Source organism: Acromyrmex echinatior, chromosome 18 (assembly GCF_024713525.1).
Source record: "Acromyrmex echinatior isolate Ae372 chromosome 18, ASM2471352v2, whole genome shotgun sequence".
NCBI classification, from domain to species: Eukaryota; Metazoa; Arthropoda; class Insecta; order Hymenoptera; family Formicidae; genus Acromyrmex; species Acromyrmex echinatior.
This window is the reverse complement of record NC_141869.1, coordinates 3865842-3877842: the sequence shown is the minus strand read 5'-3', so window position 1 is coordinate 3877842 and position 12001 is coordinate 3865842. Positions and strand designations below refer to the sequence as shown.

The window sequence follows — 12001 nt, the reverse complement described above, 5'->3', positions numbered from 1 at the left end:
TGTTATTTGGCGAGCGAGTTAAATGAACATAGGATAGAAAGACGAAAATGATTTGAGGCGATCTTATCAATGGAGCTTATTCTCTCAAATATGTGGAATATCTCAAGAGACACGGATCTCTAAGATGCTGTAAGTAGATTCCGCGTAGATAGGCTCGATCGCAAGGTACCTGTTTGCGCAATTCTCGTAGTTGCGCTTCGTAATTGCGCATGGCGCGGCTTAACCGCAATCACTGTAGTTGCGTAGCTTATCGGATTATCGTCTACTTTCTGCACCGCATAAATATACCACAGTGTCGCTAGTAAAACGCGCTACTCGAAGCAAAACGTTAGCTGCGTGAAATAAAACACTGGTGTCCAGCGGAGCGAATGATTAATACATGTTTAATTGTAATTAAAGTACGCGATCTAAGTGAATTAAACGTGAGGTTCCATAAAAAACAAATTATAGAAAGATTGCTATTGGCGAGAAATTTTATCAGTTTCGTAATAGGTCTTTCCATAAATAGTAATTTTATAATTATGGATGACATGCCATTATTGAGAGAGAATATTGGAATCAAATATGGTTAAAATTACCAGAAATAATAGAAAATTATCATAAAAAGAATACTAAATATTAATTTCTACAGAAGTGATTGTAATTTGTTGAATTATTTATTGTTGCTTATTATTATTTATTGAATATCTTATGCTTCATATTTAAATTTCCATAAATTAAAGAATTCTTTTGCAAACATTCAAAATGTTTTACATCGTAACTGTGAATATGTTTTTTGGCACTTCCTACAGAACATAAATTATCAGAATATTATACCCAAAGACTTATAAGATAAACCCAGCATGCCCCCATGGTAGAAATGAAGCCGATAATACAGTAAGAATGAGTAAGAGCAAAAATAACGGTAAAGAATCTCTATTCTTCTCCATTATTGTGAATATGTGCACGTAAGAGAAAGATAGAAATTCACCGATGTTTTGCATCTCTCATCGTTCTGTTGACTTCACTTCATAGGGGCATGCTGGGTCTTATAAGTGATTACCAATATATTATAATTTAACACGATTCCACAACGATGTTACTGTTATGTACAACATGTGTCATATTAGGTTGTTGATTGGGAAATTATAATATTGATATAATGTTAGTGTCGTAGCTTGTGTTCTGCAAGTTATTAATAATAATAAAGCACGCGATTCGGAAATCTTTCCATTATTACTATTAATAAATTGATTTCCCGATTCCAGAGAAAATGTATAGATCGATTCATCTGATGCGCAATTTTAAATTAGACGAGACGCTTTGCGCAAAAATCAATTAATAGAAAAATTGCAAATGGCATAGAAACTTTATTAATAGTATCGATAAAATCTTTAAGAATTCCGGATAATAGATCAACTATCATGTCATTATTGGAAAAGAGTTGGAATCGAATATTGATGAAATGCCAGAAGTAATATTAGAAATTGCAATAAAAAAAGTATTAAACATTAATTTCTGCAGTAGCGATTATTATTAATTTAATATCTCAAGTTACAAAATCTTATAATTAATGAACGATACTATCCTACAAACATTCGAAATGTTTTTTCATCGTGATCACAAGAATCTGTTTTCTACTAGTTATTAATAATAATCGAGAGACAAAAAGAGAGAGAGAGAAACGCGCGTCCAGTTCACAAGTACCTCGACACCGTCGAGCAAAAGATGCAGATCCGTTCTACCCGGTGCGGTATTTCGCAATTAGCCTGGAAGCTTATCTCGATCGCAGCATCTCCGGGGAGTTTCTAAAGAGCGGAGTCCCGGCGTTCCGCGGGTCCTCGATCGCGATCGCGAAACTTCGGGCGATAATGCGACGCATCGATCATCGCCGTAGCGCCTCGAGGCTGTACACGACTACACGCACGCACACGCACCGTTGGGACAACCGATGGTTAGCTCTCTCGACTAACCCCGCGCAACCGTGTGCACGAATATCTCATAATTCCGACGTGGTCACGCATCCCAGCCGCAGCTGCGACCACGCCGGCCGAACTTTATTAGCATACATATAAAAATGCGTGCGTCCGCGCGTAAACGGGCGCGATAAATTACGTCTGAAACTCCCTTAAATATCTCGTAAAACGTCAGTCAATGAAATCCATTAGTTCAGGTACGCCGACGTAGCTGGTCGCTGCCCCGCATTACCGACAACGTCCCCTTCTCGGGGGTTCTTGCCCACGCCTTTTCTCGTTGTTTGCTTGCGAATTAAAGTCGCTCGTTTCGACGTCGCGGTCTTTAAATACGACTGATTAACGAGCGCGTGAATATGAGTCGCGTTATGATATCGTAAAGATAATTGCCGATGGATGACGAGGTTGAAAGAGCCGAAGGACTTCTCTATTCTGTATGTGTTCTCCTGCGTTAAAAATACGATCTCTCTTATGCCTCTGCAGACTCTTTGAGACTGATACATTAATTTAAAGAAAGACTTGAATATATATATATATTTCTTTATAGATAAATTGCTGCATTAAGATAATTGATAAGCCTTCGTACGAATAAAATTATGTTATGAATAATAAATAATACAGATAATATAACTTTAAATTTTCGTTTTTGTGAAATAAATAAATTACATGTCTGACCTTCATATTCTCAATATTTTCGTAGAATTTGCTATAAATTTCAGAGTTTCTATGAAATGTGAAATACTCACAAATTATTGATCTTCTTCGAAACAATTAGGAGAAATAAAGAGAAACAACAACTCTCAAAGAATCATCTTTGTTAAAAATTCGTCGTTTCTATCCACTCAGAATAAAAGACATAGTGGTAACAACTATAAAAGTAACAACTATACAAGTTTTGTAGAATTAAAATGTACATGGTTGAATAAATATTATTTTATATTTTATAGTTTTTTGTTACTTTATATTATTTTATAATTATTGCAATTATAAGAGAGTGTTTATTTAATGTATTTTTACATTCAGAAAAATTTCTTGTTGAACAAACCAGAAGATTCTGGTCATATCAGTTATCTCAACTAGAATTATATTTGTCGATTTTAAACCTGCGGAATTTTAATTAATGCAACTAGATTTTTTCCAGTGTATAAAACTTGTATAACTGTCACATTTATAGCTGCCACCACCGTTTTTTTTCTGAGTGTCCAACAACGACTCGCCCGAATTTGCCCTGCAATACGTATAGCGTGTCTCGCATCGAGTTCCTTGAAACTCGTCAGCACCGATACTCTCGCGCATCTCTTTCGATCGACACGCGTCACTTACCGGCCGGTCTTCGTGATGATCATCTCCGTCCCGAGGTCGTTGAACTTGTCCCAGAGATCCTTGGTCTCGAGGTGGCACTCGACATCACGCAGCTCTTCGGAATTGCAGCTGATCCTTAGACGTTGCCTCCTCTCGTCCGCGTTGCTGCTACTTTCCGCACTGCTTCTTCGCGAGGGCGTGCCGGCCTCGGCAGAGTCTTCGGCTAGCATTTCATGGACTGGCCCATCGTCGACGCTGCTACATTCCTCCACATCGACGTCTACCTCCTCATCTTCCTCATTCGCGGACTTCTCGGTACTCTCGCTCTCGCCCTCGCAGTTCTCAGTCTCCTCGTCGCCCAAAAGTGCTTCTTCCGTCACTACGGTCGCTGTCGCCACGATGTTCACTGGTGACTGTTGAACACCTGCTACAAGAAATCCTTCATTCATCACACTTGAACGTATATTATCAATACATAATATAAAAAGTACAGTTAGGAAAGATATTATTAATTTACCAGGCCAATAGGATTATCTGGAGTGATTTTTACACCCCAGTAGCAAGGAAATGAAGCTCGATCGTAATAATTTGTTTTTATTAATTAGGAATCCATTTCTTATTTTTTTTTTTTAGAAAAGTGAATCTATAAATATACATAATAATTTCAAATATATTAATAAATTATAGAAGAATCAATAATATTCTCAATATGTAATTAATAACAGTGGCTTTAATTGGGATTTAAAAACACCTCAGGTGACATTTATGTAAAAAAAATTAAATAATTGCATTCTTGTGTTAATTATATTATTTATTCATCAGAAATGTAACTTGCAAGCAGTTTTAATTTCCATCCTAATTGTAATATTGATAATAAATCGTCTGTCTTTGAAATAAAAATAGTTTCGTGGCTGCAAGAATAAATTACATGTAAGTAAATTATCTCCGTGATTATCAGTGCATAAATAATGCATTTATAAAGCAATATAAAATAAGTCTATCTCTGATTAAAACTTTCAGTCAATGATTCCAAGATTATAGTCACCGATCGGAGTTTATCAGGTTGAGATTTATCGCGAAGTAACGGCGTCAACGACCGTCGCGTAAGACGCGGAAAGGAAATCCCCGAAGCAGGCACGCGATTATCACGAACCGCGTCGATTTAAATGAGCAAGATGAGTCCGAACGATATCGGGGGGGGGGGGGGGGGCACTTGTTTAATTAATCGACTGGGCCCCACATCTGCCACAAGGTGGCCGGCGCCTAATTAAACCGTCAGATTTTCAAGAAAGCCGATCTGCCGCCGTACCGGTGTGTACACAATGTTAATTGCGCCGGGTCCGCGATATCGATCTGTTAATTTGTACTATTCCGCGCGAACAATGCGTCTTCCGGGCGTGCGTTTATCTCAAATTGGATCCGCCGACCGCGTTGTTCGCGAGTGCGTTCACGCACGTGCGGTGGTACGCGGGAAAATTTATCGACACGGTTGCCGTCGACGAGAAGCGGGTCGCTGACATCGCCGTGGCTCTTCTGTTCCGCATAAACTACCTGTTCACACGGAAAAGACTATTACGATCCGTGTTCTTATTTCCATTTAGCGCCATGTTACCGTTAGATATGGCTATCCGATATGGAGAATTTATTCGCTTAATGTGAAAATCGCGTATCGGTAGGAGGGTTGAGGAGAATCCGACAGCGTATTTAATACTGAATCCGAGAGCCTTACTTATCTAGTATCAAGATAGCGTTCAATGTTAACGGGAAACAAGACGCAATAAATATTTCTAAAATATTTTATGATAATAAATATTTTATGATAATATTTTTAAGAGGAAGAAGGGAGGATAATTATTTATGATATACTGATTTATGTTTATGAAGATGGTTATTCGATAAAAACGGTCGAATACCCGAGTCCCTTTTGTTTCCTGGGGAGATCAACTTCGTGGGCTAATGACTTAATGAGTCACCGAGTGTGCTTCTTCCCGTTTCGCTGAAACGGAGAGGCGAGTTTCTACTTTTTGATCACAAATAATCGAACAGCTTCTGCCTGAGAAAGTATAAATCACACGGCTCGCCATGTCAGAAAGCACGGCGATTATCGCCTATTGATCGTAGACGCTAATTCGATGCATCGCTTCCCATTTTTTTTCTGGTCACACACCATCACACACCATGCTGACTCGTGACGTTCTCTTACAAACCGGTTACGCTAAATTTTCGATAATAATGGTGACAACGATGACGATGACGACGACGACGACACGCATTCGATGGCGATTACTTTCGCTTTTTCGTACGTCGCGTTGCGCGCGAACTTATTACAGCAATTTGCATTCCGTTTAGGCGAAACCAGTTGTTTTTTTACGGGGCTTTATCGCCAGATTTCTTAATTGCCTTGAAACAATCTTTCTTCGCTACTTAAAATTCATAGAAAGCTTATATATGTAACAGAAAGTTTTATATCTGTCATCTTAATTCTAAAATATGAGAATCGTTTGGACTTCGATTTTCAAGGTAACTTTTGGCAGCCAGACGAGCAAAAATATGGTAATTTTAAAGAGAAAATTAATGAAACGAAATTAATGAAAAATGTAATTTTAAAAGAACTTTTAACATTTGACATTTTCGTTAACAATTAATCGTATTTAATTATGAAACAGAGAAAGCACTTTTAACATCAGAATATAATTATATATATTACATTTTTTTATTATAGAATTAAATTATATGTTTAAAAAAAAGAATAAAAAGGGAAAATAAATTGATGGATTTATGTATTGCAATAAAAATCACATTTAAAAAAATGTAATAACTTTAAAACTGATATAATCAACTATTTTAAATTTCTAATTGTTATAAATTTGAAAAAAAGACTTTTGACCGTTTCTTATAAAGCATAAAATATTCCAACGACATGCAACATTGCAGCAACATTATAATGTTACTACATTATTACTGATACGTTGCAATATCGTTAGAATGATTTGTACAGGTTTAGTATTAAACTTTTTTTATAATATGAGTTGGAGCCGATTGTTTCAGCTTCAGATAAACTAATTTACCTATTGAATAAACAAAAGAGTAAAAGAATAAGACAGTGAGCTGAAGTTTACTAAAAGGTGGGACAACCTTAATTAATTTTTTTTTTAAGAAACGATTAACAAGCAAATAAACAGAGCACTTCGCGGGTGTGGAGATATTTGCAGATGTATATGAGTGGAATATGCGAATTTCGCGAAATTCAAACGCCAAAACGACACGAATTGCTGGATAGCGCCAGGAGGCGAAGCGCGCCTTGAACGCGCACAATAGTTACGCGCATCGCGTGCGGCTCGCGCGTTGCGTGCGCGCACATCTGCGTGCACGCACGCACGCACGCACTCATGCATTCACGCACACACACGGCCGGCTAATAATAATGCGCTGTGGAGGCCACGTCCGTAGTTCGCGTCGCGGCACGCGTGTCACGTCGCTCGCGAGTTACATGTAGAGAATCGCGCGAACGAGCGAAAACGGACATATGCACGCATTCTTTTTATTTTTTTTTTCTCGCGAGGTTCCGAAATCGCTCGATTTTCTTATTGAACTATCGCCGCCTTGCCGAGAACTGTCCGGTTCTGGGGAAGAACTTAGGAAGCGCGTGAACAGCCGGTGAACGCGCGCTCGATAGGGAAAAAAAAAGAGCCCGGTGCGTTAAAATTAACACCTCGACACGCGCATCTCTCGCGTGAGCCGCGACTGCGTCGTCGTCGGCCTTCCGCGACGTCACGCACGATGAAATTGCCCGAACGTGCATCTTGCCCCGACGTTGCTCGTTAATTTGCGAACAATCGGCTTTCCGGCTGAAAATCTACTTATTCCAGCAACGACACGTTCTCCTCCCGTTTTTCCGAGAAAGAGATACATAAACATATAAACAGATAGAGGAGTAAAATAAATACTGTGTGAAACAGCAGTAGCATAGTTATAACTCATTAAAAAATTTCCTGAGAAAACGTATATACGATACTCTCGACAAAATTATTAAAAATTTGTTAAAATTATATACAGTGAATGCAAAAAGTATATTCACGCAGAGATTTTTAGTAAAAAGTTTTATTTATAGAAAATAAACGTTAATTTTGCAATTTTACGCAATGAGTTCTAATATAAACAAAAAATTTTTGCAAAAATAATCATATTCATGATTTTAGAAGCTAAGTTTCTCAACTGTACAAATATTTTTTTGTATAATCCAAATAATACCAATAATAAAATTTTTAATCGTTTTTGCTTATTGGGATGTACTTTAATTATTACACATCTTTTTAAGTAAAATAATTTTAAGAAACCTATTTTACTCTTTGTTAATAAATTGTTAATTATTTCTGGTTGTTTAAATCTGTATCTTCTTTATTATATAGAGTTCTTAGAATGTAGGTCAAATAAATTATTAGAAACAGGTAAATACATTACATTGGTCTTTATCTTCTTGCTTTATTCGTAAACCGTTTTCAATTGTTACAAATGATCTATTTCGCTTTCTCCTCGGCTCCTTCATTTTTCAAACATTAACAAGAATAAATGGCAACTTCGGATGCGATTTCGGGGTCACGTGAGGCGCACAGCGTGTCGTATATGAAAAACAGACACGGGTTCCGATGGTGAATTTAAAGTGTGCCGTGTCGTAATCGACACACGAACTCATAAAGCGACACCACAGGCCAGAATGAATGCTCGACCGGAAGCTTTGCGGGCAAATATACAGAAGGAGTTATAGGGAGAGAAAGAAAGAGAGAGAGAGGAATAGCTTCGCACAATGTGTATGCGCGCGCGCGTGCGAGAAGGTGGTCCCATGTTCCATGTGATCTTTTAAGACCAGAAGAAATATGACCGAGCTACTGACGTTAGCTTCCTTTTGCTGAGACCGACGGCCGACCACCCAGAATCCTGTCACCACCAGGGACCCGCTTTGAAGGACGTCGCCCGAGAGGATGGACACAAACGCAATCCGACGAACAATCGTCTTATCGGAATCGTCATTTTATCCTGGATGGGAAAAGAGGAATTAACACCCCCGTCGCAGGTACGGGGATTAATTTACAATTCCACGCGAGAGGTATAACTCTGGAAAGAATATATCGACTCATTCAGAATCAAGTGATATCTATGAATTAAACGGATCTCATACAGCTACTTCGAGTGAGTCGAGTTGCTCTAATTTCGGAATCGCGATCAATTTAATCAACAGTCTATGTATTTATATGACTGATACTCTACCAATGTAAATTAACTTTAATCTCGGTTCAGCTTACTCTTCATACTCTTTTTTTAATTCTTAGAACTAGAAAAAGATGACGAGTTAGTTAAATCAAAATTAAAATTAAATTACGTTGATAGAAAGAAACATGAAAGAATGATTTTACTAAAACATCTAAAAATTTAGCTAGATATAAATCTGAAAACAATGGGATTATTAAAATAGGGTAGTGTAGAATGCTAAAATATATAAGCACTGCTGCAAAAAGTTTAGACATTCTGGCGACAACTTTGAACATTCTACATGATTATTTTGATGATCTAATCTGACAAAATTATTTTACATTTGTAGCTAGCTAAATTTTTTAATATTTCAGCAAAAATATTTCTATGCGTGCATAGTTGGAACTAACTGTCACGATTTGCGGATTATCGCTGTTCGCGGTGAAAACAATTTTCAAATTATATGGTGCGTAACGTGTGATATATACTAGAAGATTACGCTACGGAAAATTGTGATAATTATAGTTCAAATAACTACAGTAAATGTTGTTCTCGCTCGATACCGATATGATCCGGTGGCGAAGTGTGATGACTCTTAATTAGAGTGCTTTTAAAGAAGTAATCGACGCGCGTCAACGGAAATGTACGCAAAAAACGATAGCGCGTGTATGAAACGTCGGCATTCACCCAGTTTCGCAATGAAGCGTCAACACGGCGCCATTATCATCGACGGATTAGAGAGAAGTGCGCGTTAAAAAATAAATTGCGTTTCATTTAGATCGTGAGAAACACCGCTACTTGATCACGCGAGAGCGACTCTGTCTCGCGGGCTAATTACATCGCTATAATCCAGTCGGAGATGGAGTTTAGACCGAGTATATGTGGCATTCCTCTGTCGGGATTGGATTAGTTTTAAGAGATTCCACATGACAATTAAATTACGCCCGAGTTATTCTTGGAGCCGGAGTTATTTTCGCGTCGCGTTATTTTCACATCAAGTTCACTCGATTTTCCGCTAACCCAGAGCGCATCTCATATACATATACCTCTTGCAATATCAATCATCGTACGAAACCGACTGCCGTATGAAGTTTGAGAAGATCACAAATTGAGTTTTGTTAGTTTAATATACATCTTTCTGTCTCGTATAAATTCTGTGAATATTTAATTATGCATAACATGAATGAGGTATTTGAAAAGAGAGTTATCTTTAAATACAATATATTTAAATAACTATTTACACACAGATGTGAGTGAAGAAGGTCATATTCGGTTAGCGTCTAACTTATTATTGTTTAAATAATTATGATTAAAGTCACGATATACATAAAGTGCCGCCATTTGGCTTGAAACATGACGTTTAAAATTGAGTGCAATTATCAGAATAGAATAATTGCACTAAGTATGCACTATCCGACGTCATTTTAGTTCAAAAAATTGAAATTGCGATAGCTTATCAGTCTACAGTGACTTTTATCCTTCGCGAACTATTGTGATCTTTAAAGGCACTATCGATATTTTTATTGTAAATTTGATAAATGAATTTAAATGTAAGAAATAAGTAAAATAATTCAACTTCTATGATAGTTAGTACAAAAATTTGTACTTGTTAAAGCTTTGACAAATATATCAAAATTTTTTTAGATTTTTACAATTGTAAAAAATATCGGTGTGAATTTAACACCTTTAGTGTAGATTTAATATCTCAGATGTGTGGATTTAACACCCATGCGTTGTCTATATAATTCTGTGTTGGTGTTATTAACACTAACACGGTATGGATTTTAAATCTCTGGAATTTATAACAATACTATCATGATGTGAATTTAAAATCTATGATGTTAAATCCACATCATTGGTGTCAATATTAACACAATGAGAATTATATAGGCACCGCTATTTTTTATAGTATAAATAATACAGAATATTTGCTCTATTTCTCGAAGATTCCTATTTAATTATGATGTTTAATCTCACGGCGCATCCATATTTTATATCGTCAAAATCCTCGCCGTACAGCTTGGTGATCGCTCACGTTCGAGTAGCGCTGTTACGTAAAAGCAATTTTGTTCGTCGGATACGCGAACAGGCGTGGGGCAATCTTTTATCAGAGACCCGTGCGAATTTACGTAATTCCTTAATTCGAATGCCCTTCTCCCGTGCACGGCGCGGTCACGCTTACAGGGTAAGAGAGGGTTTAAACCGGTTTGTAACGGATCCACTAATTTCGCACATGCGAGGATCTTCGCAGTGCAAGAAGGACGAGAGCAAGTCCGATTTCGCTAGTTGGGAAATTAGACGAGAAAGTGCGGGGATATAGGTATATCCCACACCCGATCGCGGTACACGCGAACCGGTTTCAGATCTCGCACCACGCAGGAAGCCGCGATCTCTCGAAAATAACGAAAAAGAACGCGATCCTCGATCCGCGACGAAGAGAGAGAAGAAAGGATTATAGAAAGAAAAGATGAAGAAGAGGAAGGATAAGGAGCAATGCTCAGGCATCATAATCGATTTAAATCTGGGTTAAGCCAGTGATAGTTGTAATCGCGACGATCGCGACTTTGCGTTACTCTCGGGCGTGAAATAATGGATTCGCCAGAGACAACGATTACGATCTCTCGCGGGGCGATGTCGCGGATCCTATGAATCTCTAATTGAAGCTGGTATTTAATGCCCGCCCACTACTTCGGATAGCGAAAGCGGACCCTGTGAGTGTAGGCGACGATTAAGAATCCTCCGGATTGCCAGCGGCAAGCGTAATGGCATCGTTAAGTGCGCTAATGTGATTACTGGCTGAAAGGCGATGGACAAGTCTCTACCAAGCGACAAAAACACGCCACAGCGATTTATGTTCGAGCGAGCGGCGCAAAAATGCAGGTCGCGTAGAAAAACGTGGAGAGGTCTTCTTTTTCGTCCACATCTCGTCTCTTCTTATCATTGCATCTTCGAGTTCGAGTTACTTGCAAATAGCGCGAGATTATCAATTGAAAAAAGCGCTGTTATGAACAACTATAAAAAAAAAACGTACTTTTTTATCTTAAATCCATCGCGCACATCGACTATTTCTTGTTGCTCGGGTTTGTGAGTTTTTTTCTTATCATATTGTAAAATATATTTTCAAATACTATGCGAGCATAATTTTCTAATAATTTATACTCACGTAACTCACACATGCTAGAAATAGAAAAAAAAGGTAAATTGTAAACATTTTTCAGAAACGCTGAAAAGAAAATGAAGTGATAACGCGCACCGTCTCGTGCGATCTCCATTTGAATACGTTAACACGTTTCTTATCTCGTAATTTCATAATTACACCACGCCACATCGATCGCTATACACATCGAGCACAAACATGAGGGAATACACACGCGACAATAATTTCACAATGCTGGTACGCGACGGAGTACACGCGGTAACGACGTGCTCCGCAATGGCGAATGATAAGTATTAAGTCGCATTACTTGATTTTTATATACGTGTCTTCTAATAATTTGTAC

At 37.9% G+C, this 12001-nt stretch overlaps 1 protein-coding gene across 4 annotated transcripts in view; it reads right to left on the bottom strand.

Moving 5' to 3' along the window:
- The window catches only part of LOC105144894 (T-box protein H15), a 71351-nt gene that overhangs the window by 53978 nt on the left and 5372 nt on the right, over nt 1-12001 (bottom strand). For 3 of the 4 annotated variants that reach the window (XM_087415395.1, XM_087415394.1, XM_011054130.2), the window contains exon 2: nt 3276-3681. In XM_087415395.1, the coding sequence (XP_087271521.1) occupies nt 3276-3681 (406 nt within the window). The remainder of the gene's footprint in view (nt 1-3275; nt 3682-12001) is intronic. The other variant, XM_011054129.2, reaches the window with a different exon arrangement.